Raw genomic sequence first — 26,660 nt, forward strand, 5'->3', positions numbered from 1 at the left:
ATAATATGAATTCCAATACAATATGATATTAAATCTATAGATCTAGATATAGGCAGATATAGAAATTGATAGAAATTGTGAAATCATGATTTTATTAGTATAGACAACTTGAGTTGAATAAACTCCTTTTACTAATGCAGATCCTCATCTCAACAGTTTAAAGTCTGAGAGATTTGTATCAGGGACTGGAAGGTTAAGCAGCTTACAAAGCCAGTATGTGTCCAACATGAGACTTTAACTCAGGTGTTTCCTAACTCCAACACTGCATGGATGCATTGGACCCACCAGGCTACCTTTGTATTCAAATTCATTAATAATTGCTATCATTTAGGGTGTTGTAGATTGATTTCTGAAAGCAATAGGAAGGGATTGATTGAATTCCTCTCCAATTCTTCACTGGAAAATGTTTTATAACAACATTTTTTATATGGACCAGAAGGAGTGGATTCTAAGTCTCTTAATAACTTTGGACAAGTTATACATCTTAAAATGGGATGATGATATCTCTCACCTTTGGTTCACTTAAATATTGTGAGATTAGGTAATGTCTATAATGCATTTTGAATTCCTTTATGCTAATTGCGATTTTGTCAATATTTTCCTCTGTGTTTAGGGTCATCATTGATGAAGCTTCTTTTAGCTCATTAAAATTTCCCGTTTCTACTACCAAATTTTCAAACATCCAATCCAATTGAAGAGGGCAGGGAAATGCAAAACTCTCCAGGAGAAACCTTTAGTATCACAGCATCACAAATAACAACATTTCTCAAACCTGAGAGGATTCTAAATAGACTTGAGACATGCTAAGCAAAGATATTTGATATACTGATTCAAGAAACTACGTGTATGAAAGTGACAATAAAATTTGACCGTATGTAGATTGCAAAGTTTGGCATAACTCCTAATTCACCATAAGCCTCAGGTGTATTACTTAATCCTATTCTTCCTTCTTTTAAGCTAATGGAGTTAATATTTAGTTAGTTTATGCTTTAACATGTCATGGACATAAGGATATTGATCTTCTTTTCCCTTGCCTGTCCTGTGACCTCACTAAAGTGCTAAACATCACAAGGGAAGAATCTGAGGAAGGATTCAACACTAAGAAATAAACAAAAATCCATGTCCCCATTGAAAAGGGGGAAATGATGTGTTAATGTTCCACTTTGTAGAATCAATTTGGTTTTTTTTGTATCAGGGCAGCATTATTTCTAAAAATTCATCATGAATCATGTCTTACTCTGAATTTTAGAAAATTTTTGGCTCTCTTCATTATAGCTTAGTAGTAGTAGTAGTAGTAATAGTAACAGCAGTAGCAGCACATATTTATGTAGCACTCAAGGATTACAAAGTGCTTTACAAGCATATCTCATTTTATCAAATCAATTCTAGAAGATAGCTTCTATTATTAACCCCATTTTACAGGTGATAAAACTGAGGAAGGGGTTAAATGACATGTCCAGGGGCACACAGATAGGAAGTGTTTCTGAACTCAGATCTTCCTAATTCTAGGTTGAACACTCTATCCACTGTACCACCTAGCTACAGTAGGTAAATTAATCCTTATCCTCAACCAAATACAATTTTCCATTTTCTTTTTTTTTAAATCATCTATTTCAGAAACTATAGGTTAAATCAAGATCAGTGGTTAACATTCCAGTTCACTAGACAGTTCGGAGGTGTTTCTCTTTTTTCATATGACTCCATAAGAGATCTTCCAATGTTTCAATGACAGAGACAAGGTCTAGCTTTAGCTGAAGCTGATCATAAAAATCATAAAATGTCAATGCTAAAAAAGACCCTGAAGAGAAGGGAAGTGACTTGCTCCAAGTCACATAGTCAGTCAATAGCAGAGTTGGCACTAAAATGAACCTCTCTCTAAATTTCAGGTCCAGGGATCTTTCCACTATAGCATATTGCACACTTGACACTCACTAGCTGTGTGACCTTGGGCAAGTCACTTCAACCCAATTGCCTCATCCTGGGTCATCTCCAGTAATCCCGATGAATATCTGGTCACTGGATTCAGATGGCTCTTCAAGAGAAGTAAGGCTGGTGACCTTGCACAACCCTCTCTCATTCAAAATAAAGTCAAGTCATCATTTCTCTGTTGGCATGGTCTTCTTCACCAATGAAGGATGAACACACACATTGCTTTCTGATGAAAGAAGGTAGAATGGCTTCCCAAAGACATGGAGGGAGTAGGAAGGACAGAATGGACAGTGGATAGGGAGACTACTTTTGATTCCATTTTTTTTATGCTATTGTACATGATGTTAGCAGTTTTTACCTAACTGTACCTACAGAACACCAGACATGGGCATTTATTTATAAGCATCTGGATAAATGGCTGAATTTTTTACCCTTTTAGATACTGAGCTTTATATGGACATAGTCTGAGGAAAAAATAACTTCCTTTATTGAATTCACATTTTAATATGTGACTGTTTTTTAATATATGTTTTCCTGTATAACCAAATATAACTCTGGCAGAAACCAGTATTAGATAGAATGGTAGAACAAATATGAATCAGAAAGAAGATAAAAGTATGAGGTTGGTGGAGGGGTGTTTTAAGAACCAAGGCTCTCTGGTAGCAAAAGTTCCACAGACTGGTAAAAACTGGTAGTAGAGTGAAGCCATTCTCAACCAAAAGTCAGGAGAAACTAGTCTAGTCAATAAATGATACTGATCTTAACATCAGGAGACAGTTCTAATCTCATCTCCCCCAATTCAGTTATTAACAATAACAATAGTAATAATAACTAATATTTATTTAGTGCTTTAAGTTTTATACTTAGGTGTGCTCTAGGCAACAGTATAAAATTATAAATTACAGAGAAAGAACTACCTGTATTGATACAAGATGTGTTCCTCACCCACTAGTTACTTCATATACTAATGAAATCCTAGGTCCAGCCCCTATATCTTTATGGGTTACAAAGATTTTTACATGCATTATCTCATTTGATCCCCACAACACTCCTATGAAGCAGATGCTATTATTATCTCCACTTTAGAGGTGAGAGAAGTGACTTGCTCTGGGTGACATAACTAGTAAGTGTGTAAGGTCTTCCTGACCCCAAATCCAGCAGTCTTGTCCAATATCCAATAGATTCCAAGCACTGTGCTACTCATTGGAGTACAAAGACCACAAAGAACTGAAACTGCCCTAAAGGAGCTTGTAAGTCACCTGACCTTTCATTTAGTCCTTAGAAGGGAAGCTCTATCTATAAACATAAGACGTTAATGTTATCAGAAGAAAATGAAAGTTTATGAATTGAATCCTTGTTTTTATTTGAAGATCTAAGCTTCTTGCGCATTTTTGTTTTGTTTGCTCGAGGAAATATTTTTTTCAAATGTCATGTGAGAACAAAACTTTGAGTTTAGTCATTCTCTGGTAAAACGTGAAAATTTCATAGAGGAAGTGAAACTGCAAGCTGTTTCATCAGAACATACTGACAGATCACAAATGTCGCTTGTACAAAACTAGCAAGATCATGAGAATGAGTGAACATTCCAGAAGCCTATTTGCTGCATTGGGATGAATCATATATGGCATTTCTTTATATTCCTTTTATGTGCTAGAAAACAAATCAATTCAGTTCAGTTCAACAAGTGTTTGTTGAGTGCCTACTACGTACCTATCACCATCCTTTCTAGCTAGTTTGGAGACTATGAGAAGTTCTTGTCCTCAAGAAATTTCCATTTAAATTCATGAGACAAAGTTAACATGAATGAAATTATTGAAAAGTAATAATGACAGTTTATCAATAGGAAGAAAAGAGGCGGGAAGGCCTGCGTTCAACTTATGTCTCTGACACTTACTACCTGTTTGACTGGGAAAATCAGTGTATCTGTATGTGCCTCAGGCAGTTCAGGGTTCCTGAAAGGCAGTACCAACAAAGAAAACCCCATAACTTAGAGGGAGTGTCATTTTTTTCCTTCAGACCTATTTTTCTCCTGGTTTACAAGGATTTTTACTATTTACTGATGACATTTATCTCCCCCCTCCAACACCTCCTGCATTTCCAGGATCCAACCAGCTCTCGAGGATAGACGTAGGAGTGGGGTCTAAACACTCATGGAGAATATTCTATTACCACTTACTGAGGATAGCAGAGAGGGTAAAAAAAAACTAAGAACATGGATTTCTAGCCTACAGTTTACCTCTATCTAGTACTGTTTTGGGCAGCTTTGGGGCTCTCCTGCCATGAAATGGTGCTATCTGCTACACCTTGACTGAGGAGAATTTGCATTCTTAAGATGCATTCTCTAATGAAACAATATAAGTTATATGCCATTTAAATGACCAGTAAAAATATAAGTTTTCTCTATTAGTGTAACTCTACTCTTAAGCAAAAATAGCCAGTATTGTATATGCATTGTAACATTTTAAAAAAATTATTCATTTCTAAGTTTAGAGTATTAGACAGATTTCTTCTAAGATACTTCTTGTACCATGTTTCAAAATAAGCCTCTAAAGAAAGATGTTATTGCCAATAAAAATCACCTACCCTCTTATTAGTCTTTGTAATTAGTTTTTTCAAATGTAATTTAGGATATTCATGCATTTTATTTTCATTTTAGAACTCTTTTTAAAGGAAGGAAAGGAGAGAGTAAACATTTCAATTTATGAATGGCCCCCTAACCTAAGGTTTCACTAATTTGACATTTTAAAGCTCATCTAACCTGCTGAAATGTTTACAAACTGCACATGCACCATCAGCTAAATCAAATGTGTTTTGTTGTTTTTTTTAATCTAGTATTAAACTAATGTCTTCTGGGGTTTTTTTTAACCATATGGAAAACATTAGCAGTACTAGTGAATAAACAGATCCAAGCTCCCAGAGGTCATTTTTAACCACAGTTAACAATCTGGTTTCCACTGATTGAAAATATGCTGAAAAACAAGAGTATAGTAAAACATATACAAAATGAAGCAAAAGAACCTTGCAAGGGTTTATTTATCAAAAGTTTAACCATTTAAAAAAATCCCCTTGTAACAGAAACATCTGAATCTCCCGAGCAATGTAATGGCAGATTTTACCCAGAAGGAGCAGAGACATATTACCATGAAATAGACACTGATGCAAAATAAAGCTTTCAGGAAGCTGTATCATGAAAAACAGAAATTAGTATTATCAGTGCATTTGTTTCAGATTCCATTTGCCAGTTAAGTAGTCAGTCTTATTCATATCCACATAGAACACTATGTATGAATACGAAAGGAAATGGCTTTTCTGAAAACATTCTATTTAAATTCTCAAATTTAATTCTTTTATTGAAGTGTACTACTTTAAGAGAAATGGCACACATAGTACATATTCTATAACCAATAGGGATATTGACTCTAATAATAAGAGCTTCCTTTTATGTGGAGCTTTAAGGCATTGAAAGGACATGTATACCACATCTCATTTGATAGTGCAAATGGAAGTGTAGTTTATAAAGAATAAACTTCCTCATTAAAACTAAATAAAATGAAAACTAATGCTTAAATTATAGAGATATATTCTCATCTGTGTATCAAGGGTATGTGACTTGTATTCCAAGGGCAGGTACATCTAATTCAAAGTACTAATATTGTATATTCTATATACTTGTAGATATGTATTCCTCTGTGTGTATTACACATATATGCATTATCAGTTGAATTTATAAAATTTAATTCATTTAAACAAACATTCATAATGCACCTATGTGCAAGGAACTATACCTTGGAATTCTATCAGGAGTTTAAAATTCTTCACAGATACTTCCTTTTTATTTTCATATTGTATAGAAAAGGAAACTGAGTAAGTAAGGTTAAAAGACATATGAAAATCAGAGAAAAAGACATCAAAGGTATGATGCCTCAGATTTTGCTCTGCCATGTATTGAGAGAGCATGGATTTTAAAAGACACCATTGCTATTTTTATGAACTCAAACTTGGCAAGAAAATGGGGGAAATCTCTTCCTTTTCCCCCCAACTGGAAAGAAGTCCTTAGTTTCTATGTGATGAAGTAATCTTCAAAGTGAGATAGCCCTTTATGGCTTTTATGATGATTGCCTCATATGTCAGGGATACTGTGAATGGCTTTGTCAGAAGAAGCCCATGTTCACTACAGAGCAAGCACTGACTTTTCTTTCATTTCTGCAGTCTCCACCTCAGCTTTGGTTATATCCTCCAGTATTCTTAGAGATATAATTCTATTCCATGCCAACAACAACAAAAAATACAGAAATAATGAGGGAGAATTTGTTTGTTTGCTTGTTTTTTTTTAGTTCAAAGCTATGATTTCAATTGTGTAGGTAACTCCTTTGATCAATGCAGATTTGTAATGGTTCTGAAACTTATATTCTTAAAAGTTTCCCTGAGGACCCTGAGAGGACAGGACTTGAAGCCAGATCTTTCTGACTATGAAGCCAGCTCTTGATCCACTACCCCATGTTGCCTGATTAATTCTAGTCTATCCTCAGAGCTTGCTCTTTCAAAAATAAGAAGTTTATTGTAGTCCATCACTGCTGTACGTACTATACATTTGGTCAGTGAACACTTACTAAGTACCTACTCTGTGAGAGGCATAGAGGTGGGTATAAAGTTTAGCTAAGTTTGCTCCCAGGGACCTTAAAGCCCTCATCCCTCCAGTCATCCAGGTTCACAGCTTCCAAATCATTCTTTACTCTTCCCTCTTTCTCATTCCAGCACCAAGTAATTTGCAAAACCTTGTCAACTGTACTTCCAAAATGCCTCCTGAATATAAGTCCTTCTTTCCAATCAGGCCTTCATCACACTTTTCCTACATTTTTGCCATCCATTCCACACACCATCAAGCACGTAATCTTCCTAAGGACCCTGTAATGTCCTTAGTCAAAAGTTCAATGACTCCCTATTAAATTTTGCTTAAAACATAAATTTCCTAATCTCACATTTAAATGCATCCGCTGCTGGAATTCCACTAATCATCTCATCAGAAATTTCATAATTTTCCCCTTCATGAAATCTTTAGCCAGCTCTCCTACATTTATATCTTTCTTTACATAGGTTCTCCCCCATATTGCATATGGGATCAAACAGTGGATGTTGGTTTTGCTGGACCTTTTTTTTCCTTTTTATAAAGTTTTGGTACAGGGGGGATTTTCTGGGTAGAGAGAGAGAAAGGCTTCCTCCCCTGATTTATCTTTTAGCTTTCTTCAAGACTCAGTTCCAGTGCTGTCTTACATAAATGTTTCCCAGCTTCCTCAAGTTGTTAGTTCTCTCTCCTCAAATTGCTTTGTATTAACATCTTTTTTCTTACATCTGTATCCTTCTAGTAGAATGTGAGCTCTTTGAGTGCAGAGAAGACTTCATTTTTGTCTTTGTATTTCCAGCTTTGCTTAGCATGGTGACTGTGACATATTAGTCACTTTATAAAAATTTATTGTATTGAATTAAATAGTGGAAGACAAATGTACTGGGGCGGGGGGGTGAAAAACAAAATTCTACTCGATGTCTGAGGGAGAAAGTATGATCAGCCCAGGAATGGGAAAAACTTAATGGAGATGATAGTATCTGAGCTAAATCATAAAAAAAAAAATGAGTAAGAAACTCAATAAACAAAGAAACAGAGGGAGGACATTCTAGGGATAGGGATGTGAGTGAAGGCATGAGTATGGGATACTACATGAGTAAATACTTGGTGGTGGGAAAGCATCAGTTTTTCTGAAGCATAAAATCCATGTTACAGAAGAGTGTTGGATAAGTCTAGAAAGGCAAGGTGGTGCCAGATTGGGGGGGGTGGGGGGTTAGGGCAAAGGAGTTTAAACTTTGCTCATGAATCAATGGAAAGCCACTAGATAGAGTCTTATGTCTTTTTGTTTATTGGAGTCTTTTGTTTATACATCATTCTAATGCCTACTACCTGTAAGACCTTGGGCCCTTACCCAACCTAGGCTCTGGTTTCCTTATATGTAAAATGTGGAGATTAGACCTGAGGTTCTTTCTAGCTCTTAATCTGTCATCCTATGATTCTATAATCCTGTGTTCCTCTCTCCATACTCAGCAAGCTAGTAAGTACTACAGATTTTTTTAAAGTTTGGCAAACCCAGGATATATTTCCTTAACTCTTCTCCAAGCCAACCTTGGTCATTATAAGTACAAGTTGCATTTTATTGTTTTTCATTTTGCATTTTTGCAGTCATTATGTCTACTGTTTTCCTGGTTTACAACCTAAGACTGAGCAAAGGAATGAAAATGACTAGAGCTATGCATAGAATAGATAATTCTGGTATTATTAGGTGTTGGAGAAAGGAGAGATCAGAGGAGAGGAAAGGAGGAGAAAGAGGAAAGAGGAAAGGACAGGAGAGAAGAGGATAGGGGAGGGCAGGAAGGGAGAGAAGAACTACTATCAGAGTAGGGACTAGTACCAACTTGACAACTACTGGAATAAAAAGGAGTTATTCTGGGTATATAATTGGTTATATTTGAGTGGCGAGAGAGAGGAAAGAGTTAACAATAACAAAGCTATGAACATGGAAGGTAGAATAGTGTCACTTATTAAAATGAAGTCAGATGAAGCCACAGGCTTGGGGGACAAATTATAAGCTTGGTTTGGGACACACTAAGTTTGAGGTGGCTATGGCATAATATCAGTTCCCAGAATCAGGGAACCTAAGTTCAATTTACACCTCAGATGCTACCTGAATGACCCTAGGCATATAGCTTAATTTCCATGGACCTCAGTTTCCTTATCTATAAAATGAGGCAGTTGAACCAGATGACCTCTGAGGTCCTATGATCCTTTAATCCAGAAGATCTTTACCTTTTTTGTATCATGGATTACCATTTGACAGTCTGGTAAAGCCTATGAAACCCTTCTCAGAATATGGTTTTTAAACGCATAAAATGAAATACATAGGATTACAAAGGAAACCAATTATTTTGAATTATAAATATACATGTATATGTATATGTGTGTGTATTTTTGTCCATAGACTCTAGGTTAAGAACCCCTGATCTGGTCAGATATGTGAATCTGGAATTCATGGAAAGGTCATGGCTAGAACTGCAGAGTCAGAATTCAACTCTGTAGAGATAGCATTTGAAAGAATGGGAGTCAACAGGACCATCACCGGATAATGTTGAGAGAGAAAAGATACTTTAAGTCTTATGATTATGGAACTAGGTTTACATAACCCTCAAACATCCAGATGAAAATGGAAAATTCAATCAGCTTTGTGTAAGAAAACTGAAAAATTGAATTATCTGGTTATCTGAATAATTGAATTTCTCAGCTTTCATTAGACGTTCTGAGTTATGTTGATGAAGTTTGTGACTAAAGATCAATACCTTTCCATAGCTGTCATCCATCCTCTTATTTAGTACATAACCAGGAAAAGAAGTACAAGTAAATCTAGCCTTTGTCTATATAGTACAAATTTTTTGTTTTAGGGGTTTGGGCTTTTTGGTCAAAGATAAATGATCAGAAGACTATGGGCAAACAGCTGAAATATATTTAGCAATAAATACTATGGGATTATTTTTTTAAATCATCACTTGGGAAAAACCTCCAGCTTTAAAAATTGTCTCCAACCCTAAGGTCTCCTCTCTTATCTTTTTTCTCAACACCCAAGTTTGGATAGACCAAAAGGGAAAGAAAACTTGCCCATTCAGCCCTTCCTTTGTCAAACATTTCTACTGTTTCAGAATTTACTGTTTCTGTAGGGGTTAGTATTCCTGTATTAATATGCAAATGAAATCATACACATAAAGCTGCTATATATATATATATATATATATATATATATATATATATATATATATATATATATATATATATATATATGGTAACAACAATATATATTATTGTTACAATTATGAATAGGCATAGGCATGCAAAGAGTGTGGGCTGATGTTCCCACATCAGTACAGTCCCACCTCTGTATACTCATAACTCTGGGTAAAGAATTTTGACTATTTCTACCAAGAGGTTTTTTTTTTAATTTGATTTTTCAAGTCAAGACCTGGATTTTCCCCACATCTGATCCTAGTATTTAACCAGCTAAAAATATAAATAAGATTTTTAATAAGGTCATCAAGGAAGACAAGAATTTCACATCACTGAGCTGTCATGCAGAGGCTAAAGTCTACCTTCATCTTCTTCTTATTCTTAATGGTTTCAAGTGAAAAAACTGTGCAGGTAAATGAGGGCAACATTTGACCCTGAGTATTTCTAATCCAGCACTTAATGTTAAATAAGCCTTTTAAAATGATTTTCAAAGAAAATGAAAAACAAAACCATGAGAAAATAATTTGTTTTCAATAATATTTTTCTTCCTTTTATTAAGGTGAACACACACAAGAAACCAATTCACCACATTCACTCAAAAAGGATGTAGAAAATATGGGAAAAGGTAAAAAAAAAAAGTTTTAATTCTATAAAACTTCTTACTTTTAAAAGACTGTAGAGATAATAGGAGGATATTTTTGTTCTGAACCATATTTTAAACTTGACAAGCAACATATGAATAATATATGGACCATTGGGTGGATATAATTGAGATTAATGCATACATATCAATCAATACATGACACTGTAATATAATACTTTAAAATAATACATTACATTGATTTATATTCATGGATTTCTGCACAAAATCCATCCTGTGTCTATGCAACACTTTTTAAACTGGTAAAATATTTTGTCTTATAATAATAAATTGCCATATGGAACAGTTCTCTGGAGGGTTATTTGTAAAGATTAGTAAAATGCCTCTTCTTTTTTCTTTATTAGAAGAACTTCAGAAGGTTTTGTTTGAACAAATAGACTTACGGAGGCGACTAGAACAAGAATTCCAAGTGTTAAAAGGAAATGCATCTTTTCCAGTGTTCAGTAAGAGATCATTTTTATTTCATTCCTCTCATGATATTCCCTAATATTCCATGGCTAAGGTTTCTATAGATGCTGTGTGGCAAAGGAGAAAGTATGCTGGATTTGAGGTCAGAGGACTTGGGTCCAAATCCTAGCTCCACCATTAGCTACTTCTGCAACCTTGGAGTACCACTCATGTTCCAATCAGACAGACCTGATTGCCTCATCATAGAGGTATCATAGCATATATCTATAATTTAATATGTAGTCATTTGAAATTAAACCAGTTTGTGGGGAGGTTTGTGTCATTTTGTTTTTTTAGAATTTTATTATCAACCTTCCTCCCCTCTCCATTACAGACTTTGGTCATTGTGTAGTATCACAAAGCTAGAGTTGGCATCCCCTATGTTAAGCAGTGACTTGACACCCAGAAAAGAGCTTTTCAGTAGTTGTGGTACCACTGATGCTCCAACTACTTAGGTCTTAGGCCTTCGTCTTACTTTCTATGCAACTGCAAGACTTGCCTCAGTCTTGAATTACACCAACTTCATCATAACTGAATAATGTAGTAATCACTAAACCCTAATAGAGACTGAGCAAAAGGGAGAGAAGAAATAACGTAATGGTGAAGAAAAAATGTTAGGGAAGGAACATTGATATAAGTTCATTAGCCATAATTTCCCATTTTGGCCCTGAGAGGAGAAATGAGGTTTGGAAATTCCAATGACTAGGCCTTAGAGAAAGATAGGTCGAACTCAAGAATCAGACAGGATATGTATATATATATATATATATATACATATAGCAGGCGTAGGGAATCTTCATCCTTGAGGTCACATGTGATCTTCTAGGTCCTTGTGTGCGGCCTTTTGACCAAGTCCAAGTTTTACAGAAAAAAATCCTTTTATTAAGGGGATTTGTTCTATGAAGTTTGGATTCAGTCAAAGGACTGCACCTGAGGACTCACATATGGCCTTGAGGCTGAAGGTTCCCCAGGCCTGGTGTATAGTAATATAGACAGATTGATAACAGAAAGGACGGCAGGATTACCAGTGGCTTTTGAAGGTAAAATGAGGGCTAGGATTTGCCCAAGGTCACAAAGCTAAATAATGGTATAACTAGGACTTGACCCCAGGTCTGCTTAGGCCAGATTTCTATACCACAAAGGAAAAAATATATTTCAAAGGAAGCTTAGACTAAGTAGATTTCTTAAAATGGATCAGAAAAAAAAGTTGGATGATATTGAATAAATCTGTCATCTAAGGGCAAATAAAAATTAGCAAGTTATCCTGTAAGAGAAGATGTTGACATCACAGTTGTCAAAATGGCTTAATCTTGTGTTTCTGTTTTAGACCCCTACATACAGTGAGATCAGTTGTCTTTTGATCCCTCACATACTACCCATTTCTCCATGAAATCAATATTGGCACAATTTATCTCATTTGGTTAAAAAATAGATGTTGCTTATTTTTGAATACACAATTTGTAACTTTTCACCTGATTAGCCTTATTAACTCAGACAATGCAAAGAATTTGCAAGATAATATTGTTTAAAAATAAGAAAGAAAAATGTATAACATCTGCCAGTTTCAATTCAAGCTTATCATTTATCTTTTTGATCTGTACTAAAATAAATACACTCTCATAGCCATGTATATAAACACTCCAATTAAACCACATAAAATGCACTCTTTTTTCATCTGCATCATATTCCACTGACCAAGGAAGTGGCATGCATGTACCCAAGCTTGAATTATATGCGGTTTAGACACACCACAAAAAAGCAGTCAATTTTACCCCTGATTAAAATAGCAAATATGTATTATGTGCTCTTTAACAGAAGGTGAGGGGCCGTAAGGCTGGCTGACAGATTTAGATTTACTCAAATGAAATAGCATAAGGGGAAAACCAAACTGAGTAAAAAGAAGGAAATAAAGAGCCCCTCAAGGAAGCAAGAAAATATAAAATAATCCCTGTGAGAGGTTTTAGTAAAAAGTGGCATTCCAGGAATCACAGTATGAGCAAATGTTTAATGAATAGTGGACATAGAAGCAAAACCATTAAATTTAAAATGCAGATATATTGGGTCCCCAGAGACCATCCACACTGAATTGAGAAATTGCTTTCCAGAGTTGGGTCCACAACTCCTGAACTTGCACCAATTTCTTGTGAAGGTTTTCTAGGAAAAAACATATTCTTAGGTTAAGAGGATTTGGAACTAAGGAGTAGGAGAAGGATGTGTCCTAATTTGGGGCTGATATATATGTGTGTAGATATTATATATGTGGTGTACATGTGTGTACATATGTATATGTGTGTATGATTACTTAGATATGCACATATCAAGGCAAAGAAGAAGAAACAAATAAATCTTTGAGGAAAAGAAATTGTGGGGCACAGAAATATCAATCTAGAGATAGCTACTATATATGCATTCATATATTTATATATCTTGATATATAATGCGTGATAAAGTTGTATTGATCTATTTTGGTGTTTTTATAGTCATTCTGGACATGCCCCTTCCCATGTGACAAAGAAAAAAAGTCTGACAAAACTAACAGATATATTGACCATGTCTGACAATGTTTGAAACATCCTGTACCATAGTTCCTATCTCCTATCCATTGAAAGCAAGAGAATGTTTCATCATCAACCCTCCAGGACCAAGATTAAACATTGCATTTAATCTGATATAAGTTGCTTTTCAGCATTATTTTCATCAACATTATTGTAGCTGTGATATATATATAGTTCTCCTAGATGTGATTTCTTCATGTGTATCAGGTCATATAAATTTTCCCATGTTTCTTTAATTCCTTGTTTTATCATTTCTTACAATTGTCTTGGATCATTGTATTGATCAGAATAGCTAAGTCATTCACAGTTAATCATAACACAACATTGCTATTATTTGTGTACAATGTTCTCCTGATTCTGTTCACTTCATTTTGTATCAGTTCATGTTAATCTTTGTAGGTTTTTCTGAAATGATCCTACTCTTCATTTCTTTCTTTAAAAAAAATTCATTATTCATTTCTTAACATTTTTCTTTTTAAATTTTGAGTTCAAATTCTCTTCCTCCCTCCTTTCTTCCACTTACTGAGAAGGCAAGCAGTATGTTATCAATTATGCATTTGAAATCATGCAAAATGTATTTCCACATTAGTCATTTTTTTAAAAAGCAGGAAAATAAAGAAAGTGAGAAAATTATACTTCAATTTGCACTCTGATCATCAGTTCTCTCTCTAGAGGTGGATAGGATTTTTTCATCATGAGTCTTTTGGAATTGTTTCGGATCATTGCACTGATCAAGATAGCCAAGTCCTTCACAGTTGATCATCATTATAAAATTGCTGCTACTATGCACAATGATTTCCTGTTCTCACTATACTTTGTACCAGTTCCTATAGTTCTTGCCATGTTTTTATCTGAAACCACACTCCTCATCATTTCCCACAACTCAGTAGTACTCCATTACAATCATATGCCACAACTTGTTTCGCTGTTCCCCAATTTGATGGATATCTCCTCAATTTCCAATTCTTTGCCACCACAAAAAAGCTGCCATAAATAGTTTTGTACTTATAGGTCTTTTCCCTTTTTCTTCAATCTCTTTGGGATCCAGATCTAGTAGTGGCATTACTGGGTCAAAAGGCCCTTTAGGCCTTGTTCCAAATTGTTCTCCAAAATGTTTGGACCAGTTTACTACTCCAACAAGAGTTTAAGTATACCTATTTTCCCCTCATCCCCTCCAGAATTTGTCATTTGTGATAGGTGTGAGGTGGCACCTAGAGTTGTTTTAATTTTCCCTTTTTTTAAATCAATAGTGGTTTATAACATTTTTTTCATAAGACTATAGAAAGCTTTGATTTCTTCTTCTGAAAACTGCCAGTTCATATCCTTTGATCATTTATCAATTGGGGGATGGTTTTATTTTTACAAATTTGACTCAGTTCTATACTCAGTATATATTTTGGGGAAAATGAGGTCTTTATCAGAGAAACTTACTGCAAAATAGTGTTACATTAATTCATTGTTTATGGTACCTTCTAGCAGAATGTAGTTTCCCTGATTATCCCTTTTAATTGGATCTATTTTTGCTTTTGCTTCATCTGAGATTATGATTGCTACCCCTGCCTTTTTTTAAAATTCATTTAAAACACATTAGATTCTGCTTCTGCCCTTTAATTTAATTCTGTGTGTATCTTACTTTTTCAAGTTTCTTGTAAACAATATATTGCTGAATTCTTGTTTTTAATCCATTCTGGTATCTTCTTCCATTTTATTGGTGAGCTCATCCCATTCACATTCACAGTTATGATCACTGTGTATTTCCCTCTATCCCATTTTCTTCTGTTTCTTCTTTTTCTCTTTTTATCCTGTTCCTCCTCAAAAGTCTATTTTGCTTCTAACCACTATCTCCCTTAATCTGACCTCTCTTTTATCATTCCCCCTTTCTCTTAGCCTTCACCCCTCCTATTTCCCTATCAGTTAAGTCACACTTCTATACACAACTGAGTGTGTGTATACACATACACATATATATGTATACACACATGTGCACACACACATGTATCCTTCCTTCTTTAAACTAATTCCAATAAAAATGAAGTCCAAGCATTGCCTGCAACTCCTCATTTCCCCTCCACTGCAAAAATTCTTCTTTGTATGCCTATTTTATGTGAAAAAAATTTCTACTTTCTACCTTTTCCTTCCCCCTTCTCCCAATGCATCCATCTTCCTCAGCTCTTCATTTTTTTTTTTTTTTGGAGATCATTCCAATATTATTGACTTACACCTGCACCCTCTGTCTATGTAAACTCCTTTTAAGTGTCCTAATAATGGTAAAGTTCTTAGGAGTTACATGTTTCATCTTCCCATACAGGAATGTAAGCAGTCTAACTTTATGATTACTCTTTCATGCTTACCTTGTTATGCTTCTCTTCACTCTTGTGTTTGAATATCAAACATTTTATTCAGCTCTGGTCTTTTCATAAGGAATGCTTGAAAGTTTTTTGTTTCATTAAATACCCATTTTCCCCCTGAAGGATTATATTCAGCTTTGCTGGATAAATTATTCTTGGTTGTAATCCTAACTCCTTTACCTTCCAGAATATCATCTTCCAAGCCTTCTGTTCCTTTAATCTGGAAGCCGCTAAATCTTGTATTGTTCTTACTGTGACTTCATAATATTTGAATTGTTTCTTTCTGGCTACTTGAAATATATTCTCTTTGACCTGGAAGCCCTGAAATTTGATTATAATATGCCTGGGAGTTTTTATTTTGAGATCTCTTTCAGGAGGTGATTAGTGAATTCTTTCAATTTCCATTTTTCCCTCTGAAATTAAGATATCAGGGCAGTTTTCCTTGATAATTTCTTGAAATATGATGTCTAGGCTCTTTGTTTGGTCATGACTTTCAGGTAGTCCAATAATTCTTAAATTATCTTTCTTTGATCTATTTTCCAGGTCAGTTGTTTTTCTGATGAGATATTTCACATTTTCTTCTATTTTTTTCTTTCTCCTGACTTCGTTTTATTGTCTCTTGATGTCTAATGGAGTTATTAGCTTTCACTTGCTCAGCTAATTTTAAAGGAGTTATTTTCTTCAATGAGATTTTGTACCTCTTTTTTCCATTTAGCCAATTCTGCTTTTTAAAGAGTTTTTTTTTCTTCAGTGAATTTTTGTGTCTCATTTACATTAGGCCAGTTCTATTTTTTAAGATTTTCTTCAGTGTGGAGAGCCAGAGTTAACCTGAAGGATTGACCTAAGCAGGGCGAGGTCATCCAAAGGATGGAAAAGGGGATTGGCAGGGCCTCCCCCTCCCTGGCATCTTCATGTTTTCTTACTGCTTATTTCTTGAGGACAGCTGCAGCATTATCTAGGAAAAGATGTGTACATTCTGTGGCTTGGAAACACAGAACTTGGAAGAATGTTTTGTCTTGGGACTAACTTTCCCCTGGTAACTATTGAATTCACAAAAGATGTGTTGATATGTTTGACTACATGAAGGCTTGCTGAGCTACAATAAACTAGTCATGTACAGATTGAACAGGCTCCCCTACCCCCCACTGCTGTTGTCTCTTTCTTTTCAATCACCGCCGCACCTCTGATCAGCCAGTTGCTGGCACTTCAGTACTTGTTATGTCTCTTTTACCAAGCTGTTAATTATCTTCTCATACTTTTCTTGCACCACTCATTTCTTTTCCCAATTTTTCCTCTACAACTCTTATCTCTTTCTTTAACTCTTCCAGGAATTCTTATTGAGCTTGTATCCAATTAACATTTTTTCTTGAGGCTTTGTAAGTGTCTATTTTCATATTGTTGTCTTCTTCTAAGTCTTGGTGTTCCCTGGCATTGCAATAGTTTTTTATAATCAAGTTTTTTTTGTTATTGTTGTTTGCTCATCTTTCTAGTCTATTTCTTGACTTTGAACTTTATGTTAAAGTTGAACTCTACTCACCTGGGGTGAAGAGGCACTGTCCCAAGCTTTAGGCTTTTTAATGCTACTGTTTTCAGGGTTAGTTCCGGGACTCTGCAAGTTTTTGGTACTTCCAAGATGGTATGATTCTGAGACAGGTGTACTCACTGCTCTCCTGGTTTGCACTCTGGTCTTTACCCAAAAAGTGATCCCTGCAGCTACAAGTGCTAGTGCTCTCTTTGCCTTGGAACTTCTATCAAGGCCCCTGTTGTCTTGTGACTGACCCTTAGTGCTCCTTTCCTATACTGGAACTGTGACCCAGAACTGTGTATGTGCAATCAGTGCCAGCTATACCCAAGACCAGCAAAGGCTCCTCTGTAATCTCTTTCTGATCAGTTGTCCCACCCCCTTACCATCTATGGACTGAGAGCTCCCATAGTTGCTGCTTTTGTGGCTGCTGTTGCTATCCCTCTGAATGTGTGGGCTCTGAGCTGGCTTCGACCCCAGTGTCACAAAGTTCTGCCCACCTCCTAAGTTTTTGTAGGCCAGAAAAATGTCTCACTCTGACCTTTTATTGACCCTGCTGCTCCAAAATTTGATTTGGGATGTTATTTTAAAGTTATTTGGAGAGGTATGTTGAGAGAGTTCACCTGGATTGCCTCTAATCCACCATCTGGGTTCTGCTCCTCAGAAATTTTTTACTATTAGTGATTTGAAGCCTTTTTTCCCAAATAGTCATTGCTTATTTCATTTCTCCTTTTGAAAACTATTTGTTTATATTTCTTAACCATTTATTTATTGGGCATGACCCTTCATCTTTGATATTTATGTCAGGTCCCTATACATTTTGAATATCAGAATTTTAGCACAAATATCTGATTTAAAGATTTATTTTTCCACAATACAGTCTTTCTTATACTGATTGTATTGATTTTGTTCATTCAAAAGTATTTTAACTGTATTTCATTGAAATTGTCCTTTGTGATTTCCTCTACCAATCAGTTAATCAAGAAGCATTTATTGAGCACCTACTTTGTGCCATGAACTTTGCTAAGCTCAAGGTTGCAAAGATAAAAATGTAATTATACTGCTTTCCTTCAAAATGGGGGAGATAACATGACATATGTCAGTATCCTTTGTTCATGAAAAGTATCTCCTTTCCTTCTGTAAGTTCTTATTTTGCTTTTAAAGACCAGTTCAAGATCTAGCAACTCTATAAAAGTTTACATCTACTTTCATTAATACTGATATCACCCTACTCTGAATTCCTATTTCATTTATTGTCAATCTCAATTTATCAAAAAGCCAGAATCTAAAGTAGGGTGGTAGTCATGAGAGTGTAGTCCGTAGACCTGGGGGGGTAAAACATGGCAATTGATTAAACATGGAAAATTAGGAAGAAGGAAGAATCAAGGATGATTTGAAAGTTATGAATCTTGTGGGTAGTTTGGATGAAGATGAAGACTGTAAGTTAGGAACTGAATCCTGAAAGAAAGCAGGGAAAGCAAGCCGAAGGCTAAGAGATTATTGCCATAAGGCTCTCAGTATGGGTCAGCTAGATGAATGGACAAACCTCCAAATAGGTAGTTTGGAGATAGTTGTGAATAGCTCAACTCTTTTTCATGTCCCCATGTGCCCAGTGGCATGAAAGAAGGATCAATGAATACTAAGGAAGGTAGCCAAAGACATGGTATCTTCTAGAGAGGGCACCAGAAGAGCATGAAAATAAGAGATCTAAAGTGTAGTTTAATAAGATTAGAGGTGGGAATGAAATCTCTAAAATTTCATACCCTTTGACTCAGAGATTCCACTGCTATACATATATCCCAAACCACATATTCCAAGGAGCTCAATAACAAAAAGAAAAGTTTCATGAACACTAAAATATTTATAGCAGCACTTTTTGTGATAGCCAAGGACTGGAAACAAAATAGATGCTCATCACCTGGGAATTTGTTTAACAGATTATAGTATAAAATGTCATGGAGTATTACTGTGTTTGCTATAAATAAAAAACACTGAGTACGATGAATATAAAGAAGCATAGAAAGACATATGAACTGATGCAGAGTAAAATAAGTATATCTAGGAAAATATCATATGCAAAGATGGCAACAGTATAACTAGAAAAAACCAATAAAACAGTTAAAGCTACATGCCATGAAATGGGAATGACCGAATTTGGTCCAATGAGTCAATATGAGATGGCACCTCTGCCTCCTGCTTTTTTTCAAAGGTGGGGGACTAGTGATGTGAAGTATTACAAAAATTAGACATTTTTAATAACAAAAATAATATGATGATGATAATTACTATTCATATTATCATTATTGTTATTACTTTTATAGTGTTCAGGTCTTCCTGTCTAGGTCTAGGGCTCGAGCTCTATCTAATACCCCATCTACCTGCCCTGCTGGTTAATGTTCTCAAGCTATTTTTCCTTTTTTTAATTCTTTATTTTAAGGGTTCTCTCTGAAAGGCGGAGGAGTTGGGATATATTGTGAAATGTGGGTTTTATAAAAACAAAAGATTTCAATTTTTTTTTAAAAAGACTAGAATATAGATCAAAGGACACAATGGAGCAAGCATTCAAAGGATAGGAACTGGGAGGATGGGCAGAGAAAGCTGTAGTTAGGAGTGAGTTCGTGGAGAGATATCAAAGAAAGGATTTTCACTTTAGTAGATGGCAATTCTGTATCATGGAGATGATCAGAGAAGAGATGGGAGTTTCCCAGACAAAAGATGGAGGAAGAACCAGCTGACCAGGGCCCTCCCCTTCTGGGGCTCTGTGATGATTGAGCACAACATTTGGGCAGGGATGACATCCTCAGCTTCCTCAGTCGATCACTTTAAACACTAAGCAGCATAGGGCTAGATAAAGAAGTTAAGGAAGTGTATCTGGCCATTAAGTATCAGACATTTGATTTCACCAGATGAATTTGCTTGAGATCTCTGAGGGAAGTGAGCTCTCTACTCTCAGGCCCTCTACGGCCTCTGGCTTCCTGAGGTATGGTCTCTCTGGTTTTTTTCAGCCGAGATGTATAGTATCATCACAAGATGGTGACAGGGGGAAAAGAAGTGGAATACGCATATACAAAAGTTACCCATAGTGAAACAAATATTCTCTAAGTCCTCTAAAGCACAGGTTTTCTAAAACCTTTGACTCCATAAGTTGCAGAATCTCTAACGGATTTGCTCAGTATCTCTGCTAGGTGGGAATCCCCTTTGGCACTCTAAGTCCCTGAGACTTAGAATCTGTGATGGAAGTGGGGCTCCTTATGAAGAGGAAATATCCAGGGCCTCTGCATTGAATGCTGGGAATCCCCTCACATTAGCACTCCAGGAAAAGAGACTGAATTGGTTACCAAAATGAAGGCCCTTAGAACCAAGTTCTGAGAAGTACAGAAAAGGAGAGAATAAATGAGGATACGAAAAACTAAAGGCTTATTAAATGACTCTTCCTTTTCACCATGAAGAAGGCATTGGCTTTTAGAATGAGTCATCTCTATGAAGTGGATGTAAATTGTGGCAAGGTCAAAGAAAAAGCTTATAGCAAGAAAGTGGAGGCATCAGGTATGAGGTCATAAGTGAAAGATGGAGGCAAGAATTTTTGTTTGTTTTCTGTGTGGACATGAAATGGGGAAAGCTGGGCCTTTCAGACAGATACCTGTGTGTCTACTATACAAAAATCACTCTGCGAAACATACTATCGCTGAAGCACTGAGTATGCTAAGGCACGCTCTAATTTCTCAAAACAAAACATTATTTTGTGTCCTCTTTTTTAACTTTGTATTTTTATCAGTGGCATTTAGATCTTTTAAAAAGTGATTTAGCTTAGTTAAATTTTAGTTTCTTTCATTTGATTGAAGAATAAAAATTATGTCATGGAATCATAAGATTATAGGTTTAGAGCTGATAGGAACCTCAGAAGTCATCTAGTTTGGTTTATTCCATAAATATAAAATGCAAGTCCATGCATAAACACCCTAAGAAAATATTCTGCACATGCCTATCAGCAGTGCTGAATTTGGAATCAAGTTACTTGGGTTCTAAGCTCAGTTTAGTACAGCGCCTAGCACATAGTAAATACTTGTTGACTCTCCTTTATTAATTGAATGTCTTGAGAAAGTCAATTAATCTCTGTTTCCTCATTGTTGAGGCAGCTAGGTGGTGCAGTGGATAGAGCACCAGTGCAGGAGTCAAGAGGACCTGAGTTCAAATGTCACCTCAGACATTTGACACTCACTAGCTGTGTGACCTTGGGCAAGTCACTTAACCCCAATTGCTTCATCCTGGGTCATCTCCAGTCATCCTGATGAATATCTAGTCACTGGATTCAGATGGCTCTGGAGGGAAAGTGAGGCTGGTGACTTGCGCGGCCCTCCCTCACTCAAAAACAAAATCAAGTGCAAGTCATGTCCTTATTTCTCTGATGGCAAGGTCTTCTTTGGCAACGAAGGACAAACACACACAAACTGGGAGGGGAGCAGCACTAGATGGTTACTAAAGTCCCTTCCAATGCTGATAGTCTGTAACTCCAAAAGAAATGATAATGTGTGAATTCTCAGAGAATGATATCAATGTGTCATGTGGGCAAAAATATATACTGAGCATACACTTGTACAGATCAATGTACAAAGCATTTGGGGATAAAAAAGCAAATAAGTGATTCTTGCCTTTATGGAACTTAAAATCTTTTGGGGGAGAGGTAGGGGAAAACTCATGCATAAGTGATAAAAAAAAATTTATTGAACTGGTCACATTCTATGATTTCATTGGCATAGAGAATCCCTAGGTGAGAAAACACCCTCAACTAATCCATTTTCTACTGACTGACATCTTCTTTTTAAGACTTGCCTAGGGAATCTACGAGGTTAAGTGATTTGCCCAGGGTCACACAGACAGTATATGCTGGAGACTAGACTTGAACCAAGTTCTTCTTGCTTCTGAAATCAGCATCCTATCCACTAAGCCACAATGCCCTTCACATCATGATGGCTTATAAATACTTAAAGGTTTCCTTGAAAAGTGATACTGATCAGAGCCAGATATGGTTAACCTGGGAAGACTTCATGGAGGAAATGAAACTTCCACACATTGCTCTAAAAATAATGATTAAGTCAGAAATGTTTCTAGATGGGAAAGGATATGAACCAATAGGCAGAGGGGAAAAAATTCTGGTTGGAAGAATGGGTCAGAAGAAATACTAAATGAGTCATGCTAGGGATGGTAAGCAGGTGTGACTTGGTTAAAGGTAGGATGTAGTGGGAGATAAGGCTGGAATAAGGGGAGGTTAACTGGAAGAGCTGTAAAACCCACAATCTCCCTTCCAGAGAGCCATCCTATAAGAAAGAATGAAAAAGAAGAAAAAGAAAAAAGATAGTTGAGCAAAACTAACAAACATTGAAAAAGTCTGATATACACAAGATTCCATATGCATTGTCCCACTTCTACAAAGCGGGAACAGGTGTCTTTTCTTATCTATTATCGGGGAACCAGCTTGGTATTTATAAGTCTGCAACGTTCTTTTTCAATTGTTTACCGTTAATATTCTTTCCATTTACATTGTTGTAGTTGTTGGGTTAATTTATTCCCCTTTAGCTCCACTCACCAGCCCATAAACATCTCTCACAGGCTGCTATTCCCCTATATGTGTTGTCTCCCCTCCATTAGAACATAAGCTCCTCAAAGGTAGATAATTTAATTTTGCATCCTCTGCTCTTGGCACATAATGAGCCCTTAATGAATGCTTTGTCATTCATTGTATATATTGTTTGCCTGGTTCTGCTTACTTTAGACCATATCAGTTTATATGACTTATCATGCCTCTCTTCATTCATATTGTTCACCATTTCACACAGCATTACCTTCAAGTATCCCAACTTGTTAAGCCATTTGCTTTGTTTCCAGTTCTTTGCTATCACAAAAAGAATAGCTATGAATATTTTGATGCATATCGAGTCTTTCTGACATGAAGCTCTTTGGGATACATGCTTAGAAATGGAATTGCTATACTAAAAGGTATGGATATTTTTAATCCCTTGATTCATACAATTCCAAATTGCTTTCTAGAATATTTAAACTAATCTACAACTCCACCAACAGAGTTAACTAGTGTGCCCATCATCCCACAATCCCTCCAATACTGACTACTCCCATCTTTTGTTATCTCTGCCAGTTTTCTGAAGCTTGAGAGCTGCTTTTATCTGTGTTCTCTTATTATGAGTGATTAGAACAGTTCTTTCATATGGTTGTTAATTGTTTACAACTCTCCTTTTGAGGACTCTTTGTTCACATTCTTTAACCACTTATCAATCAGAAAATGGTTTTAGGTTGTTATATTTCTGTTAGTGTCTTCCGTACCTATCTTATCCCTACTTGCATTAATTTTGTCCATACAAAAGTTTTTCAATGTAATCAGAATTGTTTCATCTTTTGTCATCATATCTTCCCCTTTTTCATTAAGAACTAACTCTTAGTCATAGCTCTGAAAGATAGCTGATCTCATTTACAAGTTGCTTTTAGAGAGCCACTACAGACATCCAAGGAGATGAATAATGGATATGATCAAAATGACGCTTTAAGATGTTTTTTACTGATCTAGTCTGGTAGAGGCGGTGAGACTAGAGAGGAGATTTTGGAGATCAGTGGATCTCTTATAACTTTCTACATACAAAGCAAGGAGGAAACATCACAGGAATGATAGCTTGATTTGAGTTAGGGGTGTGTTGCTTACTAAATCTTGTCACATAGGTATAATACAACAACAATAAGCCAGGATATTTGAGAAGGCAAAACTGAAAGTCACTGGTAGGCCAGGGTCTCTTAAGTTGAAAAAAGGACAGAGTCCTGATATGATGGGTGTATGCTTGGGTCTATGCTGTGTGACCCTGGGCAAGTCACTTAACCCTGTTTGCCTCAATTCTTCATCTGTTAATTGAGCTGGAGAAAGAACTGACAAACCACTTCAGATCTTCGCCAAGAAAACCTCAAATGGGGTCATGGAGGGTTAGACATGACTGAAATGACTCATCAACAACATGCTTGGGTTTCAGGTTGTTTGCTTGTTTGACATGATCAAATATTGGACTTTAATTGTGAGATCCTTTTTTCCATATCCATAGTCTGATTTTACTTTATAGCCTTCTTTTGATTACATGAATAACTCCCATTCCAAAGTGTTATAAGGGTTTCTTCCTAGAATTTTATTTAATTATTGAGATTTATGCCCTATATATATCTATGTATGATATAGATATATATTATATCTGTAGATGATTCTAGCCCTTCACAAGAAGTCATTATTCTGACAATGACAGGTATTTAGTGACTTTCTTCCCTTTTGGAAGTAAAAATTCACTTTATTACGGGACTCCCCTTCAGGAGTCAAAGAATTCTGGAAGGTTATGAAGACCAAAGCTCAGAAGAGCTGTGTCTAGTGTTGAGGATTGTCAAGTGAAGGCCATAGACATAGCACCAACCAGGATCTTCTGTCTCCTTTTCATGCTACCTTTCCCTTCCAATCTTATATGGTGCTACTGAGGGATACCAGAGCTCCATGGACAACTAGATGTTGATAGTAACTGCAAAATGAACCATGGAACTTTTTGTCATTGTATAATTGAAGCGACAACAGGTCTGGGAGTTGCAGGATTAATCAATCATTTTAGAATCTCTAATGTAATCCTTCACTTTTTGGATGTTTTTCAAAGTCATTTTAGTTTTTCAAACTCCTTGCATTTGAATACACAACTTTCCTCATTGTGTCCTTCCCCTTCCCCAACAGACTGTCATCTTTATGAAAGGAAGGACTGTTCCATTTGTATCTTTGTACCCCCAATATTGGGCAGCTAGGTGGCACAGTTGAATAGAGTGCCAGATCTGGAGTCAGGAAGACCTGTATTCAAATCTGGCCTCAGACACTTACTAACTGTGCAACCCCTTGACCCTGTTTATCTCAGTTTTCTCATATGTAATATGAACTGGAAAAGGAATTGACAAACCACTCCAGTATCTTCACCAAGAAAACTCCAAGTAGGGTCACAAAGGGTCTAATGCGACTAAAAAACAAAACAACAACAAATACCTACTATATAGCACAGGGCTCGGCATATTGGAAGCACTTAACAAATGTTTGTCTAGTTGAATTGAATATTTCTGGTGCTCTTCCATTTTAGCCTTGTTCTTCTCTATTACTTCCTTTTGCTATCAATTTCTAAGAATTTTTTTTTTGTGGTCAGACTTACTTTGAATGCAGAAATCATAGCTTAATAGCTTCCTCTCCTCCCTAGCAGATAGTGCCTTCTCTAACCCTTAGAGAATCATGCAAAACCTCTTGATTTCATCATATTGAACTCTTTCTCCAGCCTTCAATGAATTGAACTTTAACTTTTCATTTAACAAAGATGCTAACTTCATGATTTACTTTACTCATTTTAAAAATATTCTCCTCCACTGAATTCCCACTCAAAGTCATCCTGGTATGATACATAGCAAGTTGGCCTATGAAACGGAAAGCCCTAGATTCAAATCTGACCTCTTACACAGACTGACTGGGTGACCCTGGGCAATTCACTTAAATTCTCAGTGCTCTTTGAGGGTACTGAGGCAACCTTCTCAAACTATAATTTGTAGGGCAGGTAATCTGAGTTGGCTTAGTGAATTTCCTCACCAAGAAATATCTCTACCAATGACACCACAAGTGTGGTCCAAAGTTTCACTCTGATGCCTCATCATGAAATTGGCCCTGAGTTCCTCAAGCCTGTGCCAAGAAAGTGTAAATTCTGTTGAGTCCTACCAATTTGGAAAAGCTTAGCAAAGAGACCCAGTGGTGTATTTGAGTGTCTGCTACCAAAAACCTACCAAACTTATTTCCAGAAAAGTTCACTATGGGAGAATTGACTATCAGATGAGGAAGCTTTTTGGCTGGGGAAACTCATGAAGCAATCTCTTTAAGATGTGGAAGGGCTGAGATCAGTATTCCTGAAGGGTCTGCCTACAATGACAGAATCACAGATGTCTTGGAGTATTGACCTAGCTAGTGCTCTATCTTTGGGCAAAGAAAACAAATAATTCAAATAAATACTAGTTTTCATCCACACAGTCCTAAGTAATGTTTATTAATCCTTCCTTACTATTTTTTTCTAGGTTGATGAGAACCTAGATTCCCTAGACAAGCTGTTCTGAGGCATTTTATTACCTGACTATATTGTTTCTTGGACTCCCCAGAAAGAATAGAGAATAAAGCTTTAAAGCACACACACACACACACACACACACACACCCCCTCCCTCCCTCATCCTTTCACTTTGAACTTTGGAAAGTTCCTTCTATCTTGAAAAGTACAAAACTATCTGAGTTCAGGTCTTTCACATGACATACATGTACTTGGCTGTGTCACCAAAATAAG

General features: G+C 36.2%; 1 protein-coding gene and 1 long non-coding RNA gene across 2 annotated transcripts in view; one reads left to right on the forward strand and one right to left on the reverse strand.

The window, feature by feature from the left end:
- The window catches only part of SKOR2 (SKI family transcriptional corepressor 2), a 45,913-nt gene that overhangs the window by 8,269 nt on the left and 10,984 nt on the right, over window positions 1–26,660 (forward strand). The window contains exons 4-5 of the mRNA XM_072605185.1: window positions 10,305–10,370; window positions 10,751–10,849. Coding sequence (XP_072461286.1) covers window positions 10,305–10,370; window positions 10,751–10,849 — 165 coding nt within the window. The remainder of the gene's footprint in view (window positions 1–10,304; window positions 10,371–10,750; window positions 10,850–26,660) is intronic.
- Window positions 12,842–26,660, reverse strand: part of LOC140501487 (uncharacterized) — a 77,060-nt gene continuing 63,241 nt past the window's right edge. Inside the window, exon 2 of the long non-coding RNA XR_011966202.1 lies at window positions 12,842–13,007. This is a non-coding gene — a long non-coding RNA (uncharacterized lncRNA). The remainder of the gene's footprint in view (window positions 13,008–26,660) is intronic.

The sequence above is a fragment of the Notamacropus eugenii genome, chromosome 4, assembly GCF_028372415.1.
Source record: "Notamacropus eugenii isolate mMacEug1 chromosome 4, mMacEug1.pri_v2, whole genome shotgun sequence".
Classification (NCBI taxonomy): Eukaryota; Metazoa; Chordata; class Mammalia; order Diprotodontia; family Macropodidae; genus Notamacropus; species Notamacropus eugenii.